Raw genomic sequence first — 20,390 nt, forward strand, 5'->3', positions numbered from 1 at the left:
AAAAAAGAAGAAGAAAGAAAGAAAAGCTTCTTCTAATGCCCAAGGAGGTATCTCAAGTCTTTTATTAGCTCTCACAGCTCAGCTGGGAATTTAACAGTTTGGGGTCCTTTACAAAGCTTCCCCAAATGTTCTGTCCCAGAGCCTAAACCACTTGTAGTTAACTCTGCGGACAGAACAGTGGGATTTAAACAAGCCCATCGCACAAGGGATCAGAAAATAAAGTAAAAAGATTATATATATATATATTTTCCAGCGAGGGAGGGTCAGTGTGTCCTGGTTTTTAAAAAATAAATAAATAGAAATAAAAGTTTCTGCAAAGTAAAAAGAGGTTCCCAAATTCATCGGCACACAGTAGGCACAAGTGAGTTTCAAAGGATTCTACTAGCCCAGGGTCTAATCGAATGGCGGAGGAGAAAGCAGTGTAAACCGCAGCCAGAGAACAACCTCCGAGGAAGAGCACCCCGAATGTACTTATTTCTAAATCCTGCAGGTTTCACCTTTGAGCACAAAGTGCTAAAACACCTAGAAGTTTCTTAATGTGTGTAACAATTCAGAGCAAGCTCCTCTCCTTGACTTCAGTGGTCAAACTCCCTAAATGCAAAACATGTTCCCCCTTGCTTGACCTGCAACTGTCCTGCTTTGGTTTTATTGTGCAGTGGCAGAGCCAGCATAAGGCTGCTGAGTAAACTCAGCAAGTCAGAACAATCAGTGGCTTAAAAGAGATTTTCCCTTAAACTAAAAGTTTCGTTACAACACAAAGGCGCCTGCATTTAGAAACCCCTAACGCTCTCGGGCGAAATCGAGCGAGGGAGGACTCCAGCCCGCTGAAGGAGTCTGAGAGGGGACAAGGGCCCTTTAGCCAGCTTCTTCTCATCTGGGACCCCCTTGCGGGCACTGCCATGGTGGAGCAGGGCACTGGATGTGCACAGAGTGTGTATGGGGATGTAGGGCTTCAGGGATGGCAGGCCACCTCCCCAAATTATCCATGAAATGTGAATGAAAAGTCACCAAAGATGTATTTCCAATCCAGAGAACTCTGACTTTCCTCTTACCAAGGGCACAGAGAAAGAGGGAAGCATTGAGTCTCAACTACTTAACCTGCTGCCCATTGTACCTACCCATAAATGGCATCTTTATCTCTCTTTAAAGCGTCATTGACAGAGGAGCCCATGCTGGGGGCCATGGCGTTGGTATGAGCTGTGTGCGGGTACTGATGCGAGTGCAGAGGAGGCCCGTGGTTCAGGTGGTGGACCGGCTGCATGGACCTGGCTGCATGCGGGTCCCCATACATCGTGGAGGGGATGCCTACTCCATCCATGCCCCCGTAATGGGGTAGATCGTCGTACTGCATGACAAACAGGAGAGAAAGAAGTTTCAGGAGGCCAGGCGGGCAAATGGGAGAACGGCAAGGCACCGAGCTTATATAAGGTCAGTACAGCTGGGTCCTTCCACCCGGAATTCGGTGGCCTTGCATCTATAAAGCTGAGTTTTTCTTATTTTAAAATTAAAGCTTTAAGTAAAAAATACAGAATTCTCAGCGAGACTCGTCTGGGATGAATGATCTTGCCCTAACTTGTGTCCCTATCAACTAGTTTAGAAATTCAGGCTCCTTTGGCAAGAAGGAAAGAAGAAAGAAAGAGAGAAAGAGAAGCATTCTCCCGAGGGTAGAAGGTGAAACGGGCATGTCTCTGGAGGAAGAAATTCAAAATCACAATATTAAAACGTGCCAGGACACTGCAGCAAACCCGCCTAGTTTCACAGCCCCTTCACATCAGGGGGAATTAAAAAAAAAAAAAAGTTACGATGGGAACAGCTACGCAAAGCGCGTGAATTTAGACAGGCTTCTCATTTTATTTCCCTGCCAGCGTGAGGTTAGGCAGTCCTACAAGACACTGCATTTCTTTTGCTTTCCAAGACAAACTCTGCTAAATTATACAAAACTAACTGACCCCTTATAAGTGAAACTCAAAGAAGGGTAGCTTTTCCTGAACATCAGAGCTGAATTTAGAATTGGGCAATTCCCCACCCCCAAAGTTAAAGAAAATCTATAGTTGAAGCAGCTAATATTCTATTTTCTTATTTACTCTTATGAACTTTCTTTCCAGACTAGAAGTCAAGGAGGCAAATGTTACTCACCAGGTTTAAAGCAAATTCAAAAGCAAATGCACAACTTTCCATCTTCCTCTTCCAGAAAAAAAAAAAAAAACTACTTTCATATTGATTGTCATTATTTTGTGTGTGTGAAATTTAGCTATTTAGGTTTTTCTAATTGGTTCATTCCAGGCAGTTATTTTCCCAAGATTTGGAGGCGCTGAGAGTGAAATGATTTTCAAAGAAAGGAGGAATTGCCACTTTCATCTCCTTAAAGCCAGAGGTGTGAAAAGAGTTTGGAAGAACGCTGACATTTGCCTGAACCAAAGGAGTAAAGAAAAATGTGTCAGCCTAGTAACTTTCTTTTGCAAACAGGGCTTTGAGGGCCAGGACACAAATTATGCAAGGAAGGCTTTTTGTAGACCCCCTTTCTTTTAAGAAACTACCTCAGTTGGGTTGTCATTGTCTCACTTTACTCTCACTGCATTTCCATTGAAAAAGGAATATGGGGAAATTAGTATTGCATTTTTAAAGTGAGTAACTGTGTGCTTAGCTTAGTATTCAATTAGTAGAGGGCTTATCTAAGAGAAACTTGCAAAATATTGCCTTGTATACAAGTCTATACAAATTGAAATTACTATAAAAAGATGAATGTTTTCTGACCAAAAAATTGGCTATACTATGACAAAGTTATTTCCTTTAAAAAGCTGAATACTTCTAGTGATATTAAAGATGAGCATAATCAATAACATATCAGAAGTTTCCAGCTGTATATTTTAGTTTAAACATAACTTTAAACTTCTGATCTCTGAATGTTCAAATTACAGCTTTAGGTATCTAGCTTTAAAAAAAAAAAAAACCCAGATGATTGTTTGAGCTTGCATTTTTATTTATATAGCTGCTGGTTAGGAATCTATAGATAAATAGATTCCTTTAATTAACAACTCCAAGTAACATACATAAGTCTACAAATGCATTGAATAAATCCTCTCGCTTAGGCCACGGCTTTAGGAGCCTCATTTTTTAAAAGAGAGAGAGAAAAAAAGGAAACTTTTTAGCAGTGTCTTTCGGCCACGTTTCAATTTAATCTCACATTTGAGTTCCACAATTGTTTTTTAATACGTACCCTTTGCGCCATCGGCCTCTCTGGCTCCCTTCCTACTTCAACTTCTAATATATCCTCTTTAAGGCCAGTGTGAAAAGAAACAAATATTCAAACTCCCCGGGGAAAAAAAAAAAAAAAAAAAGCACGACGAAAAATCCCTTAACGTCTCCAGCAACGTGAGCTACTGGTCCCAGATCTTCGGTCTACGGGACCTGAAGCAAAGCGCCCGAGTCACTGAGCATAAAAGCGCTCCGTTTCCAAGACAGCAGCGGGGGCAAAAAAAAGCAGATCTTCTCTCCCCCAAAAATCAGTTTAAAAAAAAAAAAAAGAAAGAAAGAAAGAAAAGGAAAAAAAAGAGCGCCCCTCAGACCCAACTACCAAATCTCATGGCTTTCTGCCACTCCAGCTGTCAATCACAGGCGAGGTTGTCAACGTGGTGAATGAATGATCATCCGCTCTGTCTTCTTCTGGTCAGAACACCTCAAATGTTAATATTCAAATGCACAAAGCCCTAGCGCTCGCTTCCCTTGAATCAGTCCTAATTCCTAATCAGTTTCTCTCTTCTCTCTCTCTCTTTCTTTCTCTCCCTCTCTCTCTCCCTCTTTGCAAGTGCTGCACTGGAGGGAGATTAGAGAAGGAGGGTTAAAAAAAATGTCTGTCTGAGTTTGTCTTAAAGGAGCCACGATCGATGCTGCCCGCTTGCAGTCCCCGTGCGTGTGTAAAGTGTGTGTTGCACAGGCGGAGAGGTGGATTCCGACCAGAATGCTAGAACCCGGAAGTAGTGGTGGCCATAACAGGTCGCGTCTTACACAATGCATTGGGCTGCAGCAAGTAGGCTCCTCGGCAGGGGTGGGTGCGCGAAGCGAGCTCTGGCCGCACTGGAGAGGCAGAGAGGCGCTCCATTAAATCGCACGCCCAGGCACAAACACCACACACCCAGGGCACACGCACACAAACGCAGGCAGTAGCCCGCGGCCGCCGGCTTTATTTTCAGTATTCTTTTCTCTCCCTCCCCCTGCAGACTCTCTCCCCAAAGCCGACTCTCTTGAAATAAATTGGGAATCAACGCCGGGCAGGCAGCAGCGGGATTTATTTTGCACAGGGCTCCGCGCATAGACTTCATGACTTTCCTCGAAATTATTGGGGTCTGCCAGTGTTTTTCGGGGCAGGGGGTGATGCGCAAAGTACTGAATTCTCAGAACTAAACACTGCAAGGAGAAAAGTCAAAGCGGGATCGTGGAGGAAAAGGAGGAGGGAGAAGCCGGGTTGGGAAAGCCTCTGCTAAGGAGTCCTGAGAACATGGGGTTGAGGTGGCTCGGGCTTTCTGCAGACCCAGCTTAGAGGTTTCTTTGCTGTTAGAGGTGGACGCCCGGCCGGGGGAAAGAAAATGCTAGCATTTTGTCACTTCGGGTCTGGACTCCCCCACCTCCTAGCCCCGGCGGCTCCCAGCCCCAGCCCAGGCGTCCTGCGCGAAGTAGAGAGGAAGGGAGGGAACAATGAGCTGAGCGCGGGGAATGTGCCCCCAGCGCCTGTTTACAAACACCAAGCTATTTATGATCGCCGGAAAGCGAAACCCGGCGCGGGCTCGCAGCAGCCCAGACCTCGCGGGCGGAGCCGGGGCCAGGGAGCCGCTGGGAGGGAGGCTCTTTCTCCGACCCGCTCGGGGTGAGGCGGCCGTGCGCCCAGGGCGCGGCGCGGCGCGACGCTGCCGGAGTGCTAGGCTCGGGCTGCAGCCACCGCTGCCTTTGTCTTAGAGGCGCCGAGGGGCTCCAGCCTCGACCTCTCCCGGGCCTGTAAGAACCTCGCGCCCCACTAGCTCTTTCTCCAGCGAAGCCCTGCCCTCACCACCCCAGACATCCTTCCCCGCGCTCCTCTTTCCCGTCCCCAACCTGGCTCGGCGAAACCTCCCAGTGCCAGAGAAAAAGAAATCCGCTTCGGAAGCTGAGATTTCAGACAAAAGCTGCCTGTACCTACAACTCGGAGGCTCCAACCAACCACTGTTTTTTGTTTTGTTTTGTTTTTAACTTTAACACCTATTGCCCTGGCTTTAATTCCCCCTCACCCCTTCTCTTTATTCTCCCGCTCTAAGCTTCTCCCTTGTGATTATATTTAGTGGCATTATTTTCGTATTTATATTTCTGTCCGCTGGGCTCTGATCTGCCGAGATGGCTCAGCCGCAGCAGCTCTACCAGCGGCTGGAAACCTCACATCCACAAGCAGGGCTCGCAGCTCGCTCGGCTCCGAGAGGATTTTTCCCCCTCCCTCCAGCTGAAACCTCGCAGAAAACTCCCCCTGCTGTCGACTGGAAAATGAGCTCACCCAAATCTCGGTAGGCAGCCGTGGAGGAGTGCTCGGCCAATCAGGAGGCGCCTCCGCCCAGGCCGCCGCGCATTGGCTGCGGGGAAAATCAATTATCAAATAATCGATCAGCAGGGAGCTTCGATCTGCGGGGAATGCGAACTGCCAGTCCCTATTCCCGCCCTTAAGGTGGCCAAAAGGCTGACTCCCTCCAAGCACCCCGCCCGCGCCTCCAACGCCCCCACCCACGTCCCACTCGCCAGCTGCGGACTGAACCCTCACCCTCAAGGGGGTGTAGGTAGGGAAAGAGTTTTGAGAAAGATTGGGGGTATCCCTTCATCCGAAGATTGTTTGGGAAAGGTTAGGAGCTCTAAAATGTATTGAAGCCAACTCTTAAGCGCAAAGTAAAAGATAATTTGCGTCCGTCTGCGAGGTAGGACTGAAGATTCTATAGAGTGGGCTTCCGAGGAGCAGGAGACACAGGGCGAGCATCAGAACATAGGTCTGGAATGAGGTTCCACCGTGCGTCCGTAGTCTCCTTAGGCGACATCTATCGCTTCCTTTAGCACTTCGCAGGAGTCAACGCGGGGTTGGTTGCCCCCAACAGAGGAGCGTTTCCATAAAGCCGAGCAGATGAGCCTTCCCAGCCGCCTGCACTGCACCCTTCCCCGCCCCCAACTCCGTACTGGCACCGTGTGTGCCTGAAGGGCTGACACACGTTCTCCCAAAACCTTCAGAAGCGCTTTGCCTTGAAAGAGCTCTCCCTCTGTGTGTGTGTGTGTGTGTGTGTGTGTGTGTGTGTGTGTGTGTTTAAACCATCTCCAGGATCCCTTATCATTTGCTTCCTCTTTTTTCTCTCTGTTTCTCCCTGTCTTTTTTCTGACGCTTAAGTTTCAGGATCTTTTAGTTTTTTTCCATCACATACATGTGTAGGTTTTCTGGCGCAAACGCCCTGAAACATCACTTGGGAGGTTAAGACAGGCCCGCGAGTAAAAGCTGGGGACGGAGTGGGTGGGCAGCCAGGTGCATTACCAGCGCCTTTATGCCTCTGCCTACACTTCCCGGCCTCCCCCCATCCCCCCACCCCCCACCCCACGCCTCACCGTCGCTCCCCGGCCCCACAACATGAACTTGGAAGCAGAATTTCAGGCCAAGATGGAACCTCCCCGTCTCAGGAAGGCGATTTCTGTTTAATCCTTGGGAGGCTGCGCTGGCTGGGCCAGGCAGCACGCTCCTTTTCCGATTAGGGAGAGGACTAAGCTGGGCCGGCAGTCTGCGACCCCTTCCCGGAACCCCAGCCGACTTCGGGGTATACCTGAGCGCCTTCCGACGGCTGCTCGCGGGGGTGTGATCATCGTCCCCGCATCAGGCCCGCCAGGCATCTGCGCGACTCGGGGGTAGGAGGGAGACGCGTGGGTGGGAGGTGGGGGGTCAAACCAAACACCGACAGGGCACACCTATGTTTATGATTTAAATGAACTGCGAGGGAAATTGTGTAAGTATAATTTAACTGAGAGAAATTTATTGCGAAATACGCTTAGAGGACTGTGGTCTTTAACAGCCTCAGGGGATCTTCGGCAAAGAGGCAACGGGGCTTGGATTTACCACAACTCTGCGGCCACGTTTTCAAATTTGGAAAAGGTCAATATATATATATATATATATATATATATATATATATATATATATATATATATATATATATATTTGACAACAGGATTTATTTTGTATTGTTGCTTTCCGGTAATCTTTTTCTTTTGTTTTCTAGCACAGATGAGAAAAGAAGGTTCAGGTAAGTCACCCTTTGCAAACATAACCAAAATCTTCAAAGCAGGAGGAAGACTAGACGACTGCATGCTTTAACCATGATGTGCCAGATTACCATAAAAATGTACTTTAAATTACCTACACACAAATTTTCCTTAAAGAATGAGATAGTTTGAGTTTGCGGACTTAAAATCAACTCAGTAGTTTTGAAAAGTGCCCCTCCCCGCCCCCCACAGTCTTTCCATTTTAAACTGTGAACCTAATATAACTTCTAGGCCTTTATACAATTAATTCTGAACAATCAAGGGACTAAACACTTTTACAATGTAATTACAGTAGTACAAATTGTTTGCCCAAACCTCATTCTGGATAAGGATTTTACAATTAGCAAACAGTTATTACAGTTGGGGCTTGCTGAGAGAAATTGCACAGAGGATGTCTAGAGTTGCAATATAGTAGCCATAAAAAAAAAAATCCTTTAGCAGGGCAGCAATTAATCATCTATTAAAAGGAAAAAAAATGAAGGGACAGGTCTAGGTATCTTAGTAAACTACTGTCAATATTTATGCCCATTTTTTGACAGCCCCTATTCCTAACTTATTTCAGATACTTGCTTTTTTAAGGCAATAGCACGTTTATTTTGCAAAAACTTGGCCTGGTGAAAAATTCTGGCACTTGGCCCTAGCTCTTGCGATTCAGGCCTTCCGTTCTCTTCTCATCCTTCTTATCTCAGAGCATCTTTCCAGAGATAGAGAACGGTGACAAAAGGAGGCAGACTGGGCCCTTGGTCTCTATTGTTTACACCCTCCTGTATGGAGGCATTTCAAGCCCTCAGTGCTCCTCTGAGCTGCTGGTAAAGTCGTCTCGGAGAACTCCCCTGACTTTATGTTCTATAAGGAATTGTGCTTCTGGAAAGATCTATATCCTAAATTAGGCTTTTGTCCCAAAAGGTCACACTGATGAGTCAGCTCCAAAACCCTTAGAAACGAAAGAGGCACCTCTTAAGGTAAAACGTGTGTGTATTTGCCAGCCCAGAATAAACAAAAGCCTGTTAATCAATCGAGTTTGGCAGCTGTGTTCACAAAATGATAAGGGTTTATCATTTGCCACCAAACTTTAAGATGTCCCTTAAAATGCTGTGATTGGTTTTTAGGTTGTCCTGTGGTGTGGAGGCTTGGCGTTTGTATTTCAAAAACATTCATCCTCTGCATCTCTCCCCCTCACTAGCATTCACATTTCAAAAAAACAGAAATAAGAGGAGGGAGGGAAAGATAGTTTAAAGAAAATAGATTCGAAATCTAGTACAGATAATAGAGGAATGCTGGAGATAAGAGCCTGGAGGTGATATGAGAAAGGCACCAAGAAGTCAAAGCTAATGAATGGCTGTGAGAAAAGTGAAATAAACTATTGAGAGATCTATTAAAGGGGGAAACCTGGTTAGGTGATATCAAAGGGGGTTAACTGAGAGGATTAGGGAGGATGTTAATCAAGTGCTCTAAAGCATTACAGGCTATAAGGACTGAAAGATTTGTTTACTGCATTTTGCTTCAGAAAACAAAGAATGTCTGGGTCCAGTTCAGAAGTCAATTAGAGGTCAGCTTAGGCTCTCCAAGGGTTGCAGAGAAAATACCTAAGTTACTATATTCTGACTGGATGATGCAAAAATTAGGGGAAAAAAATGGGGGGTGAGAGGGAGGTGCTTTCCCTACTATTCTATTTCAAATCATTAAAATGCTTTGGTCTCTAGGGGGGAAAAAACTACACTGGTTAACATAATTACTAGCTCTGACATTTTCAGAAGTTATAGAGGTCTTTTATTAATTAAATGGAGGGCTTAATAAAGTATTCCTAATAAAATTTATGGTTGTCTTAAAACTTTCCAAACAGTGCTATAAATTCTTAATAAAATTAACTGGGAAATGAGTTATTAGCCCACACTTTACCCTCCCCCCACAAACTGCTACATAAGGAGTGTCTGCAGAATGAAAAGGAAATAGAAGCCTTTTAGTAAAATATAAATATTAGCCAAAGTCATGCATTGCTCTGAAAGAGGCAAAGTCTCAACTGTTATTTCTACTGGCCTCATTCTCCAATATCCCCCAAAAGCTATCCCACAAAACTTCATCGAGAGAATTTATTCCCCTTCCCAAGTACCTATTATATATGCATTTATGTGTAAGTGCATTTGAAATACAACCTTCAATTTTGTGGACTGAGTTGTATGTTAAATGTAGTAAAAAACATAGATGCATCATGCAAAGTTCCGCTATAGAATCTTCATGTCTCACGGTGCAAATACTTTCTTTATTTTTAATTAAAAATAAAGTGCTCTGTAATTTCTCTCACTTTAATTTCTATAAAGATAACTTTTAAATGATAAATTTCTAAATAACATTTTTCTCTGAAGTTATTTAAAAGTGTATTTTCTGAAGCAACATTTTGTTGACATATGCAAAACCTTTTTATATCATTACGTTTCAAAACTTTAGTGAGTTATCTTAAGTTTTCAGGTACTTCACTGCTTCACAGATACAATGCTGGCTGGTTAGCTATTTTAAAGAAGATCACACACGTACACTTCAAACCACAGCAGCCTTGGTGAATTGTTTAGCATTTGAAGGCTTGATCTTTTGTGCCGTCTACTGGACAATAGAAAAACTGCAGCCTTGATGACAAACTTTAATCTTGTTTTACGGGGGTGGGAGGTGGTGGTTGGGGGTATGATTTGGTGCTGGTAACTAACAAGAGAAAACCACAGTACCCAACTTAGACTCATAGGACAGGTCTTGGGGTCTAACCATGTTTTGCAAATCCAAAGATAGGATATGATATCAATCATAGGTGTATAGCTCAAACACTTGATTAAGGCACAAGGCTAAAACCTACATTGAATACAGCTGTGCATGTGTGTGTACCCATATGCCTAAACTTGGGAAGACAGCCTGGGAAAAGAAAGGAAGATAGGACAGATTCAACAACTCTGAAAACAAAAACAAAAACAAAAAACAAAAAACAGTAGTGGTTGCTTGACACTGAGGATGAATTTGCTTGACAGTCACGTTAAATCTATCTACTGCCTCGATAATCTAGCATGTACAAATCAGTTCTTGGAATTTGGAAACTGACATTGGTAATCAAGAAAAAAAACCCTTTAGGAGAGGGGAAATGACACTGGTAATTATAAAAGTTTTAGTGCAGTTCCCTTTTGGCAATTTGGGATGAAAATGTGAAACTTCAGTGTTTTCACTTGGAGAGCACAAGTGGTAGAAAGTGTGGGTGAAATTCACAGTCAGACACCTTCATATAGCAGAGACCATTTGATGTTCTCTTAAACATTAAGAAACATTGTGCACATTTTGGTTGTGATTTAAAAAAGAAAACATTTATAGATCTCTAGCATTGTGGAAGCTTTGTAAAAAAAAAAAAAAAAAAAAAAAAGCATGAAGCTAACTTTGACCTCTGTTCAACAGTGACAGTTTCTGAAGTAATCACTGTTACCACAGAGAAGTGATTTTGTGATTTAAGAAACAAATAACCCCAATGCCCCCCAAATATATATCTGTATATGTATCTATGTGTGTATAGACACGCACACACACACATACATATACATGGAGAAGTCAAGCTGACTTTGGTCCAAGAGACATAGACTTTGGTGCAAGCACTTTTAAAATTGTTCATGTGCTTTTCTGAAGTTAAAACTCCTTATCGCATTTTAATAAAACCTGCCAGCACTTGACTAGGTATTAGGGCGTCTTTTAATAAAAACCTAATAGTGAAAAGGAGACAGCTTTAGGACATTTTATTGTGCATAAATATATTTCAATGATCTACTTCAATATACATTTCGATGTGGCACTATGTCAGAATGACTTTAAGATATTGGATTAAATATAGATACATCAAGAGAACCTGAACTGACATTGGCTACTTAAAGCAGTGAGATTGCTTGCACTGCTGTATTACAGCCTCAGTTGTTCTATATAAATGGAGGTGTTGGTGGTGGGTGTCTTTTAAACTTTAGTATAAACCACTGAACTGTGAAAGGTTATTATTTTATGAGATGCTGTTTGGAGTCATTTTTTGAGATGCTGTTTGGTCTAGATCAGAAAACCAACCAAAAAGAAAAAAAAATCCTTCTAACAATAGCTTGAAAATGTAGAAAATTCTTCCAGGAACTAATCACAAGTGCATACACGTTTGATATATTCTAAACTAACAGTTGAAGTACTGAGTGCTGGAAGAGGTCTGGCGAACGTGCTCTAGTCACTGATAGCAAACATTTACCTTTGAAGCAACAGGATGAGTCACACTGGCCATGCTTAGCATCCATGTTCGACTAGATAAAGGGGCATATTTTGTGAAAACCTTCAGGCAAAAATCTTACTGATTATTCAAAAATAAATATTTTAACATTTCATTGAGCTATCTAATGAATAAGGAAAACATCGAAGGCTTCCTGCGGCGCAGAAAGAATTCTAGTAGCGTCAAAAACATAAAGGAGCAAAGAACAAGAGGAAGCTGAAGGAAGCCTGCTGAGTAGTTATTCACTTGTGAATATCTGAAAACGTGCTTTTCTGTGCCCTTATTTAAAAATGAAAAACAAATATCATCTTTCTTTGTCTTTTTAAAAAAATTAACGTCAGAATATGGCTATGCTAGCTAAACATCATTTTTTTTTTTCCAGGCGATTTATGCGAGAAAGGGCCAATTTGAACACTGGTAACTAGTGGGAGAAATAAACTTATAAGCCACAAACACATCGGTTCGCAACCGAGCCCACAGCCCCGCGAGGCGCCCCTTCTTCCCAGCTCCCGGAGGATAACTTCATTGACTGGCAGGTCGGCGGCCACTTCTGGGAGGGCCACTGTTTACCGAATGAGAACCTCTCATCGCACAGTCCTTACAGCAGGGCTGCCTGTCGCCCTTGCGCGTCCGGGTGCCGGGTCCCGGCGGTGTTCTGCAGCGCGATCCGGTCCCCGTGCCCTGAGCCACCCAGAGCCCTGGGCCTGCCTGCACCCTGGGGCGCGCTGACTCCCTGGGTCGGGTGGGGGTCCCGGCAGGATGCACTTCCAGCTGCGGGGTCCGCGGAGTTTGCTCGCACCTGGTTTGGCGCAGGGACGTAGGTTTGGGGGACTGTGTCCCCTGGGAAGAGCAAAAGGTGAAAAGGTCCCCTCTCCCACCAGTGTGCCCCATCCCCGCCAGTTTTGACTGCGATCCTATTTTTCTCTTTGGGGGTCGCCTCAGCCTGTGCCGGAGGGAGTTGGGAGTTGGTCAGGCTTGGGCAGCGGTGGGTGGCAGCCCGGGAGCCGGAGCAGGAGCGCGAGGACCCGCGGACTGGGGCGCAGCGACGATGGCGCACCGGCTTCTGTCTTCTGCTGCTTTGGGGCTGAGCATCCGAGGGCGCCTTTCTCTCCAGCTGGACTCGGGGACGCCGGATCACCCCGCCACCTGCCTCTTGGCCTAATTCTGGAAGCTTCTCGCCTCCGTTCCTGGACGGCTCTTCCTCAGGGGCAGCAATGAGCCCCGGGGTGCGCTCATCTCCTCCGAGATCAATTGCTCTACGATTCCCTTTAGGACTTGCAGGGGGGAGAGGTTGGGGACCCCGGCCCCAGAGTGGCTCCTGCGGCACGGCGGCCCACTTGGAGGGGTCGCAACAAGCGCGCATTTGTGGCCGAGGGTGTGATTTCAGGTGCGCTAATGGGATCAGACGTCCTGGGAGAAGCGTGAGGGGATTGGTGCCGTTCCTTCTCCCGGCTTCCAGCGGCGGCCGGGTGGAAGTGGGGACACAGGAGGGCCGCGCTACGGGCGCCCAGCGCGGGCGCTCACACCTCTTGAGGAGGCGTGGAACCCAGCGCCCCAGGTGGGGGTAGGGCGCGGGGGTAAAGGTAGTGAGGGGTGACGCTGGGAGAGGACGGGGAGACGGAGGAAAGGAGACAGCCGGGGACACTACTGAGAGAGGGAGTAAGAGAGTGCGCTGCAGAACCGGGGACAGAGCCGCAGAACCGACCGAGAGCTGGAATTGGACTGCTTCCTGTCCCAGCACCAGGACACAGATAAACAGCTTCCCCGCACTGGTACTCGCCAGAGAAGGGGAAACCCGCGTCCCGCGCTGCTGCTTTCTGCTTCGGAGAGCCTTATCTAGACTTTTGCATAATTGCGTGTTGGCTTTCCTAAATAATTCGGAAGAGCGATTTCTGCTTCCACTTGTTCACATAGGCAAACAATCCCTGTGGGGAAAATGTGTGTGTGTGTGTGCGCGCGCGCGTTCCGGTGACAATTGAGGCCAGAGGCAAACACATCCTCTTTCAAAATGTCCCTTAGGTGATCCCATAAATGACTGTCCTGCTCTAGGCAGTGGGAGTCATCATCCACTGGGTAGGGGGCTGTGATTACTCTGCCTAGGGACCACTTTTCACAGCTCCTTCCCCACCGTAGATAAGGGTGTTAAATCAAGGCATTTAGTTCTACTTTTCCATTGCATAGATAAGCAAGCTGAGACCCAGATAGGTTAAGTGAAGTATCCAATTTCTTCTCTCCTTTTCTTTTCTGTATGCCTCAAGATGGTTTTATACACACACACACACATACACACACACACACACCCTGAACTACGAAAAACATCACAACTACGGAAGAAACATTTTTTACTCTTATTTCCTAAGAAGACCAAAAGTCAGAGCTTGTCTTCTGTCAGAAGCAGATGGGTGTGTGATGGCAGTGTGTGAGTGTGCAAGTGTGGGGGGCTGGGCGTTGGCTCCATCCTTCCTCCTTCCCTGCTCCATCCCTGACTCCATCACCGAGCCCCTTTAGGGAAGCACAAGGCAGGAGGTTGTACCGCTATGCAGAAGACCCCTCCAGGCAGAGACCTTGAAGAAATGAAACAGCAGGGAGAACCTGTATTTGGTGGTGAAAGTGCTGGAATCTTCTAGGCCTTGCTCATCTCCAACCAGCTACTTCTCCAAAATAAAGCAAAACAAAACAAAACAAGGCAAACAACAACCACCTCAGGACTTTTGCATCAACTTCCTGTGACTAAGTGACCCTAAGCAGAGAACTGGCTCAGGTCACTTAGGGCAGGGGTAGGACATTGAAGGCCTTATTTACTCCAGGATTAAAAACAACATCCCCTCTAACCCTGTCTCTCTTGGGCAGCCTGTCTTTTAAGGATGTGAAAAGCAGCTTCTTGGAGTCTAAACAGACACAATACCCCACTGGGATGTTTAGGTATCAGGTTCACAAAAACAGCATTTTACTCCTGCTTCCCCGAACCCCATTGCAACCCAGGCTACCATACTCTTCGCAAGAATATCCGGTATCTTTTCCGGGCAAAATGAATTGAGTTGGCACTTCCTGAAATATTTTTATTTTTAGCTTCAAATAATTTTGATCCTAAAACAAATTAGTTACTTATCCTCTTCTCACCATGCCCTAATTATTTTCAGCTTTATTCTAATTTTTTTTGTTACCTTGAATTTTGTCTTGATTTGAGAGTTTGGTATAGAATACTTGTTTGCAGACTGGTAATCTGCAGTTTATTTTGTTTTTAAAAAATTCTGTGAAGTTTACTGTTGTTTTAAAACTCATGGAATATTAACAAAAAATAACCTAATAATACTCTTCGAGGCTTAAACTTTGGTTATAGTCTATGTCCTAGCCTAGCTTTTATGATAAGCCTGTGCATTTTAAAGGTGCTTATTGATTCACATGTCTTTCAGTAAAAAATCTTTTGAGGAACCCAGACTTTTGAAAGCTATTTAATTTGCATGTATTTGGTCATTACAGGCTAAAACTGAAGAATGAGTTTGGAAATTGGTTCTATTAGAAAACACTGTGTGCACATCCAAATGTTCCCAGTCAAGATTTCCCAATAGTGGCAGTGAGGAAGAGAGGCAGAGAGAATTAGGATACTTGGGTTCAAATTTTAGCTTAGTCACTGATGGGCTGATTGAGTGAGAGAACTTAATTACCTGCAAAATGAATTGCTTACAGTATTTTGATATCTAAATACACTTTTGATTCTGATATTTAATGATTTCGTGTTACAAAATTGGGCAGAAAATGCATAGCTTCATAACAAGCAAAAAATTTTACTGTTAACACATCATACTTATTTTAGAGTAAATTTGAAGGAGGTTGATGTTTTGGAATTTGGTTGGAGAGTTATCCGAAAGCAATGTTTCCCTGACTCAACTACAACCAATTACACACAGTGGCCAGTAGGAAAAGGATTAAGTTGTCCAGACAAAATATAATGGTAACAAAAAATAATCTTGTGCTTTTGACATCTTTCTGTTTACTTGTTTTTGTCCTGTTCTAATGCCCCCTGAATTACTATTTTCTAAAAAAGTGTCATCTAAAATAAAACATAGTAATGTGTTTTCAAATGAGACATTTTATTGTAGTTACGATTTCTTTTGTATATTTTCCTAATGCAGACTACAATAAATACACTAAAATATTTCAAATGGTTTGCTTGTATATATGCTCTTAAGTTGTCTTTATCCCACTTTGGGAAGCATATGCTGTGTTCTGAACAGTTTTAACTTTATATATCAGCATGACTAAGTCCTTTCAACAAATATCATGCAAAGACCACGGAGAGCAGAACTATTCAGGATATCAAGAAATGAACACTAATGAATAGGAAACAATGAACCCTAATTTTAGGAAGAAATTAGTTTTGCAATTCAGCATTGTCATTTAAAGTGGAATTGTGTCTCTTAAAACTTCTGTAACTGCCATACTTGTTGCTATCAGTAAATTCTATGAAGTCTCTATTTTACACGACAGCATTTTGAAATGTAATTGCTACAGTTTTAGATATTTCTAAGGCCTGAATTTATTATAACAGGCAATTTTTGAAAAATATACCAGATTCAATAAAAATGGCAATCATTTCTCATAAAAACCTTCAAAACACTGAAATCTGTGTTTTTTATTCCAGGGAATAAAAACATAAAAACTTCTACTTTGGACTTAAAAAAAAAATTCATTCACTCTCAACTCCCCGCTTCTTTGAGATCCTCCCGACAGGGAAATTGTCAGAAGAATTCCTTAATACCTTCAGGCACTGTAAACTCCACATATGGATCTTTAAGTCTGAAAATGACAACTTAGATTTTCGTTGAAAGATATACCTGAAAGAACTAAAGTAAACAGAAAGATGTCAAAAGCACAGGATTTTTTTTGGTACCATTAAATTTTGTCTGGATATTTGTTGGTGTTTTAGAAGTTAAAACACTTAGTCCCTTCTCCACTGGCCAGACAACTTTTGGAGGCACTTTCCCTACTGCCTAAGCATGCTAAGGCATTGCTTAGCATGACCAGGATGCTTGAGAACTTGAAATTCACGAAGTTGAAAATAGAGAGTTATGGCTTTTTTAATAACTGTCACTTTATCCTGATTCTCAGTCAATATCCAAGCACAATGCAGAGTGTGGATGAACTTCAAATGCTCTGGAAGCTACTGCTTTGAAGGTCAAACTCAGTCATATTTAAAATTTCAGCAATATCACACTACTGGCAATTGTTGGCTCAATTAGACCAACTGCTCTCCTGACCTGGTAAGAACCAAGTGCCCACAGCCGCTTTCCTGACTTATGATTCTGTATCTGGTAGCTACCATTTTTCTCCTTGAGTATTTAACGCTCTTTAATTTTGCACTTTTGCATTTCTTTGACAGTTGGCTAGCATCCTTTAAAAATTCTAGCCTAATTTAGACCAAAAAGTACTATATATTTTTGGATATTCTTAACCCGTTAGGTGCTTAGGGCTTATTTGTTCAGGAGTTCAACCAATAAGCCTTCCTCAGTGCTTTTAGCTTTTTACTCCAGGAAGGAATTAGTTTGAATTGCTCCAAAATTGTCTTCTTTTTATTTTCTCTTTCCTTTCCTATGAGTCTGTAATTTAATTCTGCTGACACAGTTGATTAACCCCATACTGGGGAGTTGATTAAAAACACTTTCTAAAAATGTATATTCCTATTGCTGGTATTAGTCAGCATTTTTTTTGGCCTATCACTTTTTAAATTTCAGTTTATCAAAATCTTTCCACTCCAATAATTCTAAATGGGCACACTTTAAAAGCTACATACCTAGTTCTTTTTAATATAGGCTATTCTTACGGCACTCTCTCTAATGTGCCTACTATATTAGAATCATTCCAGGGAGCAGCAAGTGGTCTTAAAGACATCTATAAAGCCATATATGAGCCAGGAGCTGATGTGAACAATAATCACAAATCTATGAGCCAAGTTTGTTCTTCTCTTTGTGCTTAGGGGACCATTCAGTTGTGCGACAGATTCCCTCTTGAAGAACACTTCCTCAAAAAAATTCTTAACCATTGTCATAGACTGAAGGAAGCTGCTCAGGGTCGTTACGTACTTTGTACTCTCCAGTTAACCTAGACACCAAAGCCATTCCCACCATCCTACTTCTGTCTTCTTGGAAACTTTCAAGAAGACGTGAGCTTTAAAGACTGTTTCAGAATTTACATGCCTCTTTCATTGTCACTGACATTTTTTGGATCATGATTAAAAAGGCCAGTCTGTTGCAAATTTCATAAATCAGTCTTTTCTCTCTGTTCTGCTGTCAGGTTGCCCTTCTCACTAATGTCACCACATGTCACTGCTGCCCCAGCCAATCTCAATTTGACTGAAAGGGTTTGACTAACTTTTGGGTCCTGTTTCCTATAATTGGTAACTTTGCCAACTTTTTGGTTTTACACTGTTTCACTCAGAATATTATTATTCAGGCAAAGTTAATTTTCTGTTCTAAACAAGTCTTTGATACTCAGGGATATGATTGAGAATTCAATTTTTGTCTTTAACAAAACATCACAGTTTGCAAAACATCCCCCTTCCCCTCTTCAGGTCTACTATCTTAGTTTACTCCTCCAAACCCTGTAAGAACATACCATCAGCCCTATTTCACAGATGAGGGCCACACAATTGTTTAGAATCAAAGACTGTGTACCGGAACTCAGCCTCCTGAGTCCTGTTTTCAATTTGGAAAAAATCCCTCTGTAACTGTATCATTGTATTATGTAAACATTTGGAGGGTTATGAGAAAAAAAATGAGAAAATACTTATTTTTGCTTAATTTTTTTAGTTCTTTTCTCTTTCTTTCCTTAAGATCTACTATAAGATTAAAAATATTTAAACTTCTCCAGAAACTTCCACTTATATCCCGAGAAACTTTCACTGTTGTCATTGTCCAGGTACTTTGAACTGATTATCCGTATTCAATGTGAAATGTTTGCTTCTCTGTATTTCAAGGGCATTTTTGTGGTGCAAATAATGTTCATTTTTGAAAGAGCACACTCAAAATTATACATATGACAAAAAGCCATTGTATAGATTGATTATAGTTCTTTTATTCTACAAACATGTTTGTTTTGTCCTTATAGTTGATATGTCTTTTTGCATTTTAAAAACTATAATATAGACACAAATCAATTTATGACATTTTATAACATGGTTTTCAAGAAGACAGTGATTCAAACTTTGTATTTAAAAAGAGAGAAGAAAACTGCTTTCAGGAAATATTAGTTAACCGGCAGGAGTCCTTTTCAAAGTGCAGTTACCATGGGATTGAGAACTATTTGCTAATTATAACAGTGCACTAATTATGTGCTTTTATATTTCATCTTTCTGTCTTTCTGTCTAAATTCACTTCTAATTATATGGTACCCTTTTTGCATGTGACATATCTAAAAGTATTGCTTTTATCAGATATGAATTATTTTCCTTGGAAATATTAAAGACATAGTTTTACTTCCAAAATATTTTCTCCTGCAATATAGTGAAATCATTTGATTGTGGGTTGAATAACCCGTCATGTGGCGGGCGGGGGCGGGGGAGGAGGGAAGGTGAAAGGATCAAGATTTAAATATTAGATATTTTGTGTCTTCTAAAAGAGAATAGCAAAAATGATTAGCCTTGTCATAGTTTCTATTTTTAAAAGGCAATTTAGCAGATATAGCCACATTGCCCGTTCTTCATCGTTATCATCATTGTCATCATATTTTTATTACTTTAAAGAATTCCTGAAATTATGGAAAAGGTATTTTAAACATAGTGGAATAAAGGAAAGGTCACTGGGTCATCAGAACCTATCTTTGTGTGGCTAATTTGTCAACTGAATTGTGTAGAAGGAAGCTTAACGACAACAACAACAAATGTTCAATTTCTATGTTTTGATTTCCTCTGGGCTTGTTGAGCAAAGAGAAATTGGAATTCACTTTCTGTGTAAAGATAGCGAGTCTTGCTCACCTTCCCAAAGCAGGAGGTTTGGCCAGGAGGAGCACTTATAGAATTGAGGGTCTACAACTTCTTTGAGAGGTTTTGAGGCTTTTGTCCCAAACACAGACTCACGTGACAGCTACTAGTCTGACTAATTCGTAGATATACAACATTCTGTAACTCCACTCCTGATCATACTTTATTGATTATGAACTTTAATGCAAGCACATTCATTTTAATGTTTATTTGTTTTTAAAGAAAGCTTAGAGAATAATTTATAAGCTTTTAAAGAAACATCTGATAGAGTAGTTGAAGCTTCTGCAAATACAAACAAAATCTGCTCTGCAGTATTTAAGGCATATATAGATATGTGGATCAAGCAATTTTAGATCTCAGGCTCTGGGAAGGCTAGAGCAGGTGGGGAGGGCTAGATGAAGCAAAAGAGGAGATGCTGATTGAGCGCTTCTTCTATGCCAGGCACTGGAATAGAAGTTTTTATACACATTATTTCATTTTGGTAGCATCCAAGTCTATTGAGGTTGCTATAACAATGAAATTAGAAGTTTAGAATTTGATATCTTTTTTTATGTTGGATTGCACTGAACTGAAAACGTGCCCTCCTGCCATTAGTTTCACTTTTATGCTAGGCCACAGAATTATTTACACCTATTCAACTCAAGAATTATTTACACCTATTCAATTGCCCAGCAAACTAAGTAGTCAGGGCCTTAAAAGACATGTGGGGGCATTCTTTGTAACCAGAGGCATTTCAACAATGGTAGAGCCTCTTTGTTATTTACACTGAGACCCCTTTTTATCCTTCACTCCCACTTGGGCACTAGATTCCTCATCTGGAAATCAAAAAGACTTGACCGTATTTTTTTT

At 42.6% G+C, this 20,390-nt stretch overlaps 1 protein-coding gene across 5 annotated transcripts in view; it reads right to left on the minus strand.

The window, feature by feature from the left end:
* MEIS1 (Meis homeobox 1) overlaps window positions 1-4,755 on the minus strand; it is a 138,367-nt gene extending 133,612 nt beyond the window's left edge. For 2 of the 5 annotated variants that reach the window (XM_034953284.3, XM_034953282.3), the window contains exons 1-2: window positions 2,137-3,211; window positions 1,119-1,345 (exon numbers count right to left, since the gene is read on the minus strand). In XM_034953284.3, coding sequence (XP_034809175.1) covers window positions 1,119-1,345; window positions 2,137-2,178 — 269 coding nt within the window. In that variant the 5' untranslated portion in view covers window positions 2,179-3,211. The other 3 variants (XM_055107893.2, XM_063594906.1, XM_003830909.5) reach the window with 3 other exon arrangements.
* Between the last annotated feature and the right edge of the window lie 15,635 nt (window positions 4,756-20,390).

The sequence above is a fragment of the Pan paniscus genome, chromosome 12 (genome assembly GCF_029289425.2).
Source record: "Pan paniscus chromosome 12, NHGRI_mPanPan1-v2.0_pri, whole genome shotgun sequence".
NCBI classification, from domain to species: domain Eukaryota; kingdom Metazoa; phylum Chordata; class Mammalia; order Primates; family Hominidae; genus Pan; species Pan paniscus.